This window comes from Macaca fascicularis, chromosome 1 (genome assembly GCF_037993035.2).
Source record: "Macaca fascicularis isolate 582-1 chromosome 1, T2T-MFA8v1.1".
Lineage (NCBI taxonomy): Eukaryota > Metazoa > Chordata > Mammalia > Primates > Cercopithecidae > Macaca > Macaca fascicularis.
Genome location: NC_088375.1, coordinates 126,847,745 through 126,860,468, shown reverse-complemented (window position 1 = coordinate 126,860,468; position 12,724 = coordinate 126,847,745). Strand labels below are relative to the sequence as shown.

Here is a 12,724-nt window from a genome sequence, read left to right as displayed (position 1 = left end):
TTCAACAGAAATTCATCATAAAATTCAGGGTCTGTTTAATATTTTTCTCCTTCACATGACAAAATGTCCAATATTAAAGAACATGCTCTAATATAAACTAGTTAATATAGGAATTGCTATACTTAGCATTTACTATATACTGGGCACCTTTGAAAGTACTTTACATGCTCTTCTGTTTCTTGAGATAAGGTCTTGCTCTGTCACTCAGGCTGGAATGTAGCGGTGCCATCACAGCTCACCAGAGTCCCAAGCTCCTGGCTTCAAGTGATCCTCCCACTTGGCCTCCCAAAGTGCTAGGATTACAGGAATGAGCCACCATGCCTGGCCTACATATATTAGCTCACGTAATGCTCACAACAACGTTGTAAGGTAGGTTCTTTTATTAATTTCCTTTTACAAATGAGGAAACTATGGCACAGAGAGAGGAGGCAAACTGCCGAAGTTCAAACAGCAAGGAAACAGATAAGGCCTGTCCCAAGCCCAGGCAACATGGCTCAGAGCCATGCTTCCTACCACTAGACTATGCCGTGTTTCATTAGTGCATCAGCAGGAGTAATTTAAAAAGACAGAATGCCAATGCATACATAAAAAACTGTATCATCACTTATTCATGTAGCATTTATTAAGCACCTACTACCCATTAGACTATGCATTAAGTTCCTTTCCAACGCAAAAGGGCTATGGAGAATATATATAATATACCTTTGAACATGGCTCTGAAATTTGGACCTGGTGAGGTGGTTACACCTGGCCTCCTAAACCCTTTAATTAGTTGCTTTTATAAGCCACTTTAAGTGAGGCCCTACAAAGTCATGTATTGGCACTTGGAGATGTTAAGTAAATTAACTATAGGATAAAAAAAATCAAATGAACTTCCATGGTAGAAATACTAACAGCAAATAATGCATCGTGGAAGCAGTTTGTCTATGCAGACTCAACTTTACTGATCCCTTGTTTAAACATTTTGTCTGAAAATCTCTAAACATAGCCACATAAGGATCAAGGCACGCTGGTCATCAAGCAAGGGCTAACTTTGAACAAAGAAGCTTTGCAACTAACCAGCAGAAAGAGGCAAAGATGCAAAAGTCAAGCAACTTTAAATACATAAGTCAAGCCTAAATCAAAATACAGCTGTGGGAAGAAATAGCCTTACTATATCAGCAGCTTCAACAGGCAAGATCATCAAGTGTTTGCTTTATTTCCAAAAATATGGAAAAAGGAAAAATACACTCACATACATTTATTATACTTAATGGAAAACTATTACCTATAATCTTTTTTTTTTTTTGAGATGGAGTCTCGCTCTGTCACCCAGGCTGGAGTGTAGTGGCAGGATCTCAGCTCACCACAAGCCCCACCTCCTGGGTTCTCGCCATTCTCCTGCCTCAGCCTCCCATATAGCTGGAACTACAGATGTCTGCCACCATGCCTGGCTAATTTTTTTATTTTTTTTTTAGTAGAGACGGGGTTTCCGTGTTAGCCAGAATGGTCTTGATCTCCAGACTTCGTGATCCACCCGCCTCAGCCTCCCAAAGTGCTGGGATTACAGGTGTGAACCACTGTGTCCGGCCACCTATGTTCTTACAAACATAACATACAACAGCAATTCTCCTGTAAGTTTATTCTTCATGAAGTTCTAAAGTCTTTGGACAAATAGAAAAACAAAACAACAACAACAACAACAACAAAAAACTGTACCTATGCAAAGCCATCACCTTTAGGATAAAGGAGTATAAATTTGTTTTATTGTTGTTCTACTTTGCCATATTTATAATCTGTGAATTTACTAATCTAAATAATGTAAAGGATTCTAGAAAATTTTGGCTATAAATTGTTGAGTCAAATATGTTCCTATTGACACACTACAAATATAAAAATGCATTTCCCTGAGGGGTAAAGAAAAAATACATTTAAAAAATAAAATTTATAAAGGTTAAGTAATTTTTCTGAAATAGCAATACTATAATTCACACAAAATAAGACAAAAATATTATGTTCACAGTCATATATCCCTACTAAATATAATAGAGAAAGTCACTTCGAAATATTGCAGGGAGTCCTCTGCAAAGGATATTGTCTTGGGAAAGTCAGAACTATTAAAAAGTAAACCAGAGCCCCTGTTTTTTTTTTAATGGCTTCAAATATGTTCTGTAGTTAAAAGATTTAAATTAGTCTCAGGACACAAGTGAGGCAATTTCTAGCCAGAGGCAACAAAGCTCCTATAAATCTTAAACAGCTCATAAATTGGCAAGGCTACCATGGGTGTGGTTTCAGTTATAAACTATAATGCTTTGAAAACTAAACTTTACAACTAGCTGAATACCACTTATGATGGGAAAACAAAATGAAACACATAGTCCAGGTTATTTTCCAGCAAAGCTACTCTATTTTTCATGTTCCCCTTGGTGTATTATCAAGTTTGTGTATTTGGAATCCTTTAACTGTGAATACCTTTTACTCACAACAAAAGGATCACATACATAAAAAGTCTTTGGTAATTAAACTGTGGAAGGAAGGCATTGCATAATGGATGAAAAATAATTATGCTAACATAATGACAGGGCAAATCTCACAATGCTAAATAGAAAACAACTGAACGTTTTCTGCAGACAAATAATTGGTCTTGAGAGGAAACTTGTCACAAAGTCCCCCTAAAAATGCTGCTATTATAAAATAGTATAGATATAGAATAAAAAAATTTTCTCCAATGGGGGTGGGTACCAGTTGCCTGGTTTATCCTCTCCCCTACTTACTAAGAAAACAGTAATTTTTAAGTGCCAGCTAGATGGTTGGTTTCCGTACTGGATTTACAAAGGAACACAGGGAGGGTGCTGGATATGTAAGCATTAACCAGGCACCCTGAGGCTGCTCAGTAAGCAAATAACCAGCTCAACTGCTGACTGTGGAAAGAGTGCAAGGCTGGTGGTTGCTGGTAGTTACTCATCCTGTGAATGATTTACACGTTAGACCGTGACCTCCTGGTCACCAAATTATGAGGAACAAAGGCCAACAGTATGCCTGACTTTCCACAGCAATTCCCATATACTTTCATAAGCACTTAGCTGAAACCATGATTATGGGAGGTTTAATCAGAAACACACCTGGATCCACCTGCTTGGGAGTTCTTCGCAGTCCATTGGTCCGTTTCTGTGCAGAAAAGTAAAACAAAGCAAAACAAATTATGTGTTGGTAATTTTGCACTATTAAATTATATTGCTATTGGCACTTTGGAAAGCAAATGAATGTTGCACATTTTCCAATTAAAAGCATGACTAAATTTGATTAGAGTATGATTTTAAAGTTTTTTTTTACAATTTAACCTTTTTGTTTTTCTAGTAAGTCTTCCACTTGTATATCATTACACTTGATAAGTCGTTGGTACCTTATAACAGTAAGAAAAAAAAATCTTTTTGGTTGCCAACTCCAAATATTGGGACTAAATTTTTTAGGTCATAGTGACGATGGAGAGAACAAAGGCCAGCAGCTACCTTGGTTAGAATATGTTCCCAGCCAGGACATATGAGCAATAGCTTTAAACTGATCTCCTAAAACTCTAATTCAGCTATTTATGGGGCCTCACAGACCAGACTGAAGAAGGTATACAACCTCAAAACAAAGATCTGAAGCTCTGATTTTAGCCAACACTTAAATGAGAAAAGTGTTTTAATTACAGACCAGTTGTATCTGAACACTTTAAAAAACAAAACAGACATGCAGTTTGTGAATCATAAAAATGAATTCTTATTATAGAAAATAAAACTGTAAGAAAACAACTTTGCATTACAAAAATTACAGATGAGATACAAAACAAGAGATTTTAAATCTATGAAAATGCATGGTTACATATTTTATTTCTTAAGCATTAAACTCATTCCCACCTAATAACTACAGCAATCTCACTAATTAAGAAGGGCTTGATTTCACTTCTTTATTATGCAACTGGATGAAATGCTTAGTCTATGACTATCATACAATCTAGATTTTTCATAAAAGCAATATTTTCTTTTTGTATGTGTTGGGGTTTGTATCTGTGTGTGAAGACTTGGTTTCATTCAGAGCATACTTGGCTGTGCTAAGCACACATTAGCCATGGATTTCTCTCAGGGTTCTTTCTGTTGTTTTCATTCACAAGTTAAATGGATGAAATGTGTTTTGTTTTTTTTTTTCCAGCCTTCCTGAGGGCCTCAAAGTCATATCCAGCAGACTTGCAGGGTTCTCAGGTGAAAGCAAATTGGAGAAATTTTTTAAATGTGATTTTTGTTTTTACCCCAACTACTTTCAACATGGATTTGTAAAAGACTGCTAGGATCATTAAAATCAGCATTGAAGCTATGTGAGCAAGATGGATAGCTGCACTAGAAAAGTTATAACAAGAGTCATTGTGAGTGAAAGGAAAATTTTGCTCTAGATTTGTTGGTAGGCAAGGCACAAAAATTGGAAGCATGATGAGTTACAGACTCATGTCTGATAATGTGAAAGAACACTAATTTAAAGAAAACTTCTTTTCTGTCTGAAATTTTATAATTTAGAGGAACTCTATATAATTCTATATATACAACATCGAACAACACAAAACTGACAGTATTTTCAACAGGAAATTATTTAATGACAGGCAACTTGCTATTTACTTCCTACATATCCCATCATCTTCTCAATGCACAATAGAAGTTGTCTTTCTTCTGATCTTATACCTTCTACTATCAAAGTACTAGGAACGCAAAAAAGGAATTTAACTCTTTGGTTTGATTCCTAGAATCCCTAAATTAGTCCCATGTAGGAACTATAAACTTAAAATGTGAAAAGGGGACCCTGACTTCAAGAGCAACTCTGTATTCTCATACCTTGAATTTAGAATTAAAATAGGCTACACATTGCAAGTATTAAGAGAACGGATTCTAGAATAATATTCACTAAGTTCAAATTCAGTTTGAACACAGTTAAGTTTACATCTCTGTGTCTGTTTTCTCATCCATAAAATGGAGACAATACTAAGCACCTATTTCACAGGTTTTGTGGTGAGAATTAAATGAGTTAATTTACCTTAAATGCTTGGAACAGTTACAGCCACATGGTAAGGATTATTAAGTGATAGGTTATTAGCTTTTTGTTATTTTAAATGTTTAAATTCACACAAAGTAATTCTACTCTGTTGGTGCCTTACTACTTACACTTTAGGTTCTTCCTCCTGAAAATCCACTGAAAATCAGTCACTCTGAAAACAGAAACCTTTCTACAGGAAGGGTGTGCAGTGGAATAAACTATGATCTGGTGTATTTAAAAAATAAACATAGGAGGAATTTTCAGCTCCCTAAACCAAATGCAATTGGAGAGGCTAAGATTTTTTTTCATACTTTAAAAGAACCTAAAAAGTATTTTATATTGAAAAACCTGGAGATGTTTAACAGATCATATTTTGAACAATTTTAAAGTGCAAATTTCATTTGTTATTCTGTCATCTCTGTGCCTATATTCCCCTCCCCAATCTATATTCTCAAAAGTCTAGGACGGAGCTGGACAGGCCCTCGTCCCCAGCAGGAAAAGAAGGGAAAGGAGGAGAGGACATATCTAGCAGCCACTCCTGGAGCTCTCAGTTACAGCCTCACACTACCATGAGAATCAGTCTCCAGGACCTTCTCAGTTTCCTTTGATTTACCTAACAGTGTGTTTGTGTGGGGAAGGATCAAACAAACTCAGCTCTATAAGTACTTGGCAGTTATTTCTTGCCTCATTACCTATTACCTTATCTTTCTTTACCTCTTAAAAATGGATTTAAAGTAATTAAATATGTATGCAATGATAAACTTGCTTCTTGGAGCCAGAGGAGCTTTCCGAAGGTTCACTCCAGAATGGGATGTGAGATGAACAGCCCAGGTAGGGTTATGGATGCCCCACAGATCCTGCGACTAGTGAAAACTGACATACCTTGCAAATAAAGTGCAAAATTAAAAATAAAAAATTCACAATCATAACAATTGAAAGGCAAGCAGAGGAGGCCTATAAACTGGTACATGGAGGGAAAGAAGGTCTTCAGGAGAGGAGAAAAAATAAAAATCACAGAGCTTACAAATTACAGAAGTGCTTCATTATTTACTTATGAGAAGATTCCTAAGCAGAATACAATCATCTGCCTTGGAGAGTGAACACACCTGGTATGGGGTGAGAGCTGCTTCTTAATATTAGTTTGCTATACTGCTCCCTTAAAACAAACTCAAGTTTCCAAATGGATTGACTAGCCTCAGAGCTTACTATAATCCTCCGTCCACACAAAATAGAGATTTTTAGTACAGTGACACAGTAAATAAAAATTATATTGATGAGTGAAACAAGTCACTAAAAAACTGATATTATATATCTTAAAAAATCAATGTGAAAATTAATTCCTTGCATCATAGGCTTATGTGTAATTTAAAAAGTATAAAATTGCCTGTGAGAATTATTTAGTATCACATGAAAATTATCACCCACTTCTTATTAGCATATTTTCTTTCTGTAAGCACACCCATTTCACATGACTTAATTAAAATAAAATGAAACCATCTTCCTTGGGAAAAATAATACATATATCTAAAAGGATAAGTGTTAAGTAACACTGAGTTAAAGTTCAGAACTCTACAAAGTTTCTGTCTCAATAATATAATAATAGCATGAGAAAGCGAAAGAAGGCTGCTTTGCAAGATCCTTGGCACTGCTGGAAGAACCCTGATAGCCCTAATGAAAAATCTTACCTGTCAATGAAACACTAAAGGAACTCTTTGGTTAATTTATTTTAGTTCTAAAAAAAACTCACAAGGCCTATTAAAAACAAACAAACAAAAAAAAAAAAACCACCTTGTTACACATTCTTTGGTCTAGACTTTAGGTTCTAAAATATAGTCAACAGATGCACTGATTAGGTACATATGAGCCTCTTTATATCACACTCTTGATATCCTGTATGTTCAAATTATGTACTTAAGCAGAAAGTAGAGACAAGCACCTCTTATATTTTGCTGTACTTTTTATTATTTTACTAGATGTTAGATTAAAAACATACTAATATCACTTTTAAAGAGAGGTTTTAATTGTTAGATGTTAATTTACAAATCATAATTTTTGTCATTGTTATTTTGAAATTGTCAAATTACTGTACTTTTGGTTCATATAACTAATCACACATAGTTTGTATTTTATTTTTCTATGATTTTAAAAAATGTTTCACTATGGGCATTTGCCGGGGCCAGGGGGCGGGGGCAGTCAGGTAAGAAATCTGTTATTTTTGGTTGAAGGCCAAGGCAATGATTGTTTGGGAACCATTAAAATCTTTTCTGTCTGAAATTTTATAACTTTGGGGAACTCTACATAGCAACATCGAACAACACAATTGACAGTATTTTCAACAGGGAAGTATTTAATGATACGCAACTTGCTATTTACTTCCTACATATCCCATCATCTTTTTGGTTTTTTTTAAAATAACTTTCTTTTTTGTATTTTTTAAGTAACTTTATTCCGAGAGTTAACATGGATTACATACTTCTAAGCCATTAGGAGACTCTGTGTTAAACCAAAAGGAAATGTTACCAGATCTTGATTTGATCAATAGGACGTGATAATCATCATCTTTCTGCTCTAATGGAAAAGTACTAGAAACATGGAACCACAATCTTAGATGCACAATGTTAGAGTTTGCAGTAATTCTACGAAATTTCAGTAATTCAGCAAATGTCGGGCAGTGACACAACATTTCATGACAGGGGACGCATCTGCCAACTTCAGGCGATAAGGGCCACCCTTCCCTCTGTACTTACAGTCCCATTTCATACACAGTCTTTGATTAAATATTCACATTTTTTCTCTACCTAAGACCTTCGGACAGTGACTGTGAAAATTCCTTGATTTAACTTTTGCATTTTGTTCACAATCACTTGGTTGTTCCCTCTGTTTCTGTTTATTTCTATTTATTTTAAAAGGTGCATTTAACAGTGTAAAAGCTCAAGCCTGGTTCAGTTAGCAAACAACTTGAAATGCAAAGGTTATAAAAAATATTTAAAATGTTAATCTTACCTCTGGTAGTTTGAGTGTCCCTTGTTCTGAAAGAAATGTAAAAATTGGCATTGTCAGTGTAAAGTTATTTTGTTTGGTTAGCAACCTTAGCTTGTTCTCTGCAGAGTGGTAAAACACCCACTGCTTTGTTTTCTTAACTGATACCTGTAATATATTTCCATGGTCCCTCAGGCTGGGCTAGTAATTATTTTGCAACCTTGGTTCTCTTACCCTATTGGCTTGTCAGGAAAGTGACTCACAGTTTTAAATGACTTCTAGGTTATGCTTAACTTTTCCCATTGTTTACTAAGCAATGTCAATTCTACCACATAAAGCTCCTTAAAACAGGGGCTTGCACTAAATTTATATGCACGAGAGAAAGATAAATGTAACCTTTCTTTCAATATACCTCGTTTTAAGAATCTAAAAACACTAAGCTAACAAAGGTACTGCATTGACTATGTAGTACATAGTGTAACAATTGCAAATTATACACAGTACAACATTTTGTGTGAATTCTTTTTTGTTACGTGGCCATAACTTTTATTTTTAATTTTGGGAGAAATACAGTTTGATTTAAAGATGGAACTTAAAAAAAAACTGAGTCAGGATTTATTCTAATGCTAATTTCCTTTTCATATTTAGTTTACCTCCAGAAATAGGAAGAACAATTCCTTCATTACATTTCAGTCCCTGTAAATGCCTAACGGTTATAAGGGCCCTGAGATTTTCAGATGTGTGCTATGGTAGAAGAGCAAAGGATCGTTCTGGGGATAAGGGCGCACACAGCACTTGGAAAACTGGTAGGCAGCGTCTTTGCCTCCTTTCCCCACACCCAGGAGCACTTATATATGTTCTAGCTTCTCCAGACTGACAGGAAATCCCTCATCATCATAAGCCCAGGCCTATACTTTCCCCATCCAAAATGATCTTCTAAAAACGCATCTGAAAAGATGCCACAGAGAGACATCAGGAGAGAAAGAGCAGGCCTAAGTGGGAGCTCTGCAGGATGTTTCTTTAAGAGATTCTAAGAAGCGCCCAGCCAGAGTTGAAGGGGAAAACTCCTGCCAGGACACCTGACTAGCTGCCACAGATTGCTTTACACAAGAAGATTGCCTGGGGCATGGAACAGGAGGTTGGTTTGTGTTTTTCTTTTCTCTCCAGCTTTTTTTTTTTTTCTTCTTCTTCTTCTTCTTTTTTTAAGGAATACTTCTGATTAATGGAAATGGAAGATCCATGGGCAGAAAGTCACCTTCAAAAGAAAAGCTAAGTCCTCATCCCTTCATCAATTTCAAACCCCATCACCTCGGCTTTCACAAATAACTGCCTTCTATGAAGGCATCTTTGCTAGCCCTGAAATCAACCTTTACAAAGGAGTATTCCTGGACAAAAAGTTACTTCATTTCTTCTTTTCCTCCCTATCGGAAACACATAATGTTTCAGAAGAAAGATTGCCCAAGAGCACTGGTTTGGGAAGAGGTTCTATACAAGTGCCATTTGCCTGGCCCAGGCTTAGAACACAAGTTAGGGGAACTTGGGTTCTTAAAAGAACAGCTGTGAGACTTGCTTCACTGGTTTGCCCAAAAAGACCTATATATACCAGAATATCCCTATTCCCCTACTGGTGAGTTAGAGCCTGAATTGAGAGTCATAAACTGCAGGAAGCACTAAACAGGGGGGGCAGTTTAAGTTTTCCATCCAAGGAGACTGAGGAAAACTTTTTACATGAGCTCCAAAATTGGGGAGACCTCAGCTCTTTTGGGTTCAGTGCTCATAAATGAGTGTGCACCTGAATTTCAATTCAAAAATATTTATTTTTTCTGATTCTTCCCAAAGAAGTGTTTTTAGGTCCTTGCGAAGTAAGTCTTTTACACATGCTTTAAATGTATTGTTTGTGGCATAAAACCTATGATAACCCCATGTGTCAGTAGTTGTCACACCATGTTCCATGAGGGTTCTCTGGGTGACCTCCAGGAAGAGGAAACAATGGTATTTACGGTGGTCAAGTAGCTACGCAGACACTTGCACCTCTTCATCAGAGGAGCAGATCCAGGAACAGAAGTCCTGCATTTCCAGGCTCTTCGTATCTTGTGCAGGATTTGGCTGCCAGGTAGCCAGCTCTTGGCATAAATGAGGATCCATCATAGAACACCAGAGGTTGTGAGACCCAGACACGGCACTGATGAGATTGGTACAACACTGGGATCAAACTAGACTTAGCTGTCTACCTTACTCACCTATCCCTCTTTTATTTCCTCCCTTGTCATTATCTCCTGCTTTCTTCCTCTAGTGTCTCATCAAGAGGAGTAACTTCCGTCATATTTCTGATTGGGTGCATTAAGAAATGCTCTACACAAAGCCTCCTCTGTGTAACCCAGACAGGAAAAATTGAAAAGGGGCTTTGCGCTGCATGCAACTCCAAGGGCATGAGTCCTTTAGTAGGGCTTCCCCTTTGCCTTTCTCACTGCCATACCTTCCTGTCCTCATGGCCACCACATTTACCTTCTGCCAAGGAGAGACCTGCTGCATTCATGGATATGGCATAGAGCTGTTTGTACTCTGATCTGATCATGCTGAGTGTACCACATAAATAGTAGCTCCTGGAAGTCTGTTTTTATGCAATCATGTTTCATGGGAGGGTTCTGTAAATTTTCTAAGAATAAGGCAAAAGCCAAAGGAGTATCAGTAACTCTTACAATCTGCTGACTTCAGAAATTCTCAGCCAGGCTCCTGTATTTATGCTTTTGTGCTTGTGACAGTGGCTATACCATTAAACAGACTGCCTCCTTTATAAACACAATCTAAACTGTCATACCCACACTAATGCAATAGCCTGTTCACTGACACTAAAATAATAGTAAGGAGAGAAAGGAAAACCCAACTGCAACACTGAAAATACATATACGTTTCAAAGTAAAGCTTCATTCTGGCTGGGAAAATGGAATAAGAAACCTTTCTATATGAAGTATTCTATGGAAAAGTTGCTCTAAGTTTTGCAGCCTGCAACCCCATTTTTACTTCCTTTTGGTATCCACCCGAAACTACTATAGTGGGCACTTGGATCTCTAGAAAACTCTTTTCATGCCTTAGTTCTGCAATAGCGCTGAGATAATTAAGGCCGATTATCATCAAATCTATTTTGGCTGTACTCTGACCTAGAACAAAGGTTGGCTGCTGGTTGAGATGGGATGAAAAAGTCTCTTTCTGTATCTCTCTTTTTCTCCTGGGAACTTTCTTAGGATTATAATTCAATTCTTCAAGTTTCCAAAAGTTTTTAATCCTCAACTTATATTTACACTGCAGCCTACTTCTCAGGTTCCTATTGATCAAACTATAAAACATTCTTCCCCTTTCAAGAACCTTTCTAGATGGTGACTCATGGGCCCTCAAGGGGTTTATACCTTGCATTCTTTCATCATGCCCCAACTGGCTTAACATAATTCTAAGAAGTGGTGTTACTGAGGTGCTTGGAGCCTTTGCAGAACTCCATCTTCAATGCCAGCACAGAGCTCAATGTACATTATTGGTGCAAGAGAAACAATTTTCACAGAAGCTTTAAATTTCAAGTGAATATTTAAACAATTTTCACTTGTTTAAATATAAAACTCAGTCCTATTTTGTTTTTCAACACAAGTGGCTCTCAATTCATACATTATTGCATAATTTGCTCTGTCTCTTATCTGAAGTTCTATTCAGGCTAAACAAATCAATGTCCAGTAAGACCGCCTGTCTCAACAGGGGCCACAGAAAAGTAATTACCAGAACAGTTTTTGAAGGTACCCTATCATCATAACTAAAGTGCTATTTCTCTGAGACTTTACAACTAAAAAACGGTTGGACTGATCAAATTTTGGAGAAAGTTCACTTTCACAAATGTTATGTTCACTACTCAGATACACAGCAATGTTTCAAAAAGAAAATAAAGCAAACCATAAACTATACTTGGAATAATACTTGGAAAGAAGCTTTGATTTCAAGTTTTTTCAGGGGCTCTAATAGGAATACAACCACATAATAGATTCCAGTTCACATTAATAATTATTAATGTACCATTAAACTGACCCAAATAGATGGAAGGAATAATAACTACTCAAGTATAAAATTGTCTTTATGAGTTTTAAGTAATATTATGCAGAACTAAAGTCATTTTTGGTTATGAAATCAATGATCAATCTTCAGTTCACGTAAAAGTACTGTGATAAAATGCCTAGCAGTAGAAGTCTGAAATAAAATTGTATCCTGAAAGCTTATCTTTTATGCTAAAACATACAATGCGATTTATAAAGCAGCCCGATTCAGATACCAATGTGGGTGCAGGTTCTAGGTAGCAGTCTCTCAGTTTTAAACCACCAGGATACCAGAGCAACGTCCTTCCAATTAGGAGTGGCTATAGCAGCAGCAGGAGCAGCAGCTGGCCTAGATAAAAGTGCGATTAAACAGATAAGCAAATGGGGATCTGCTTCAGTTAAATATTAGGGCAGCTGAGGCTTGCATTCTCACTAAAGGAAAAGATGCATTATACCAAAGTCTTTTGCTCCAGCAACATTTGCCTTCCAATGTTACTTTGTTTAAACTGAGAGGATGCAAATCAAGCTATATTGGTCAATGTCAGAGTAAGAAGGGGGGATCAAAGGTGCTGAGTCATGTAGTATAGTGGGGGAAAAAGCAAATGTCCACAAAGGTTGCTGTCTGGGATTAGACC

The 12,724-nt window shown here is 36.7% G+C and overlaps 1 protein-coding gene across 6 annotated transcripts in view; it reads right to left on the bottom strand.

Annotated features, from left to right (window-relative positions):
* VAV3 (vav guanine nucleotide exchange factor 3) overlaps positions 1 to 12,724 on the bottom strand; it is a 398,293-nt gene that overhangs the window by 101,390 nt on the left and 284,179 nt on the right. For all 6 annotated transcript variants that reach the window (XM_065548736.1, XM_074000525.1, XM_065548740.1 and 3 more), the window contains 2 exons: positions 8,044 to 8,069; positions 3,102 to 3,147 (listed from right to left, as the gene is read on the bottom strand). In XM_065548736.1, the coding sequence (XP_065404808.1) occupies positions 3,102 to 3,147; positions 8,044 to 8,069 (72 nt within the window). The remainder of the gene's footprint in view (positions 1 to 3,101; positions 3,148 to 8,043; positions 8,070 to 12,724) is intronic.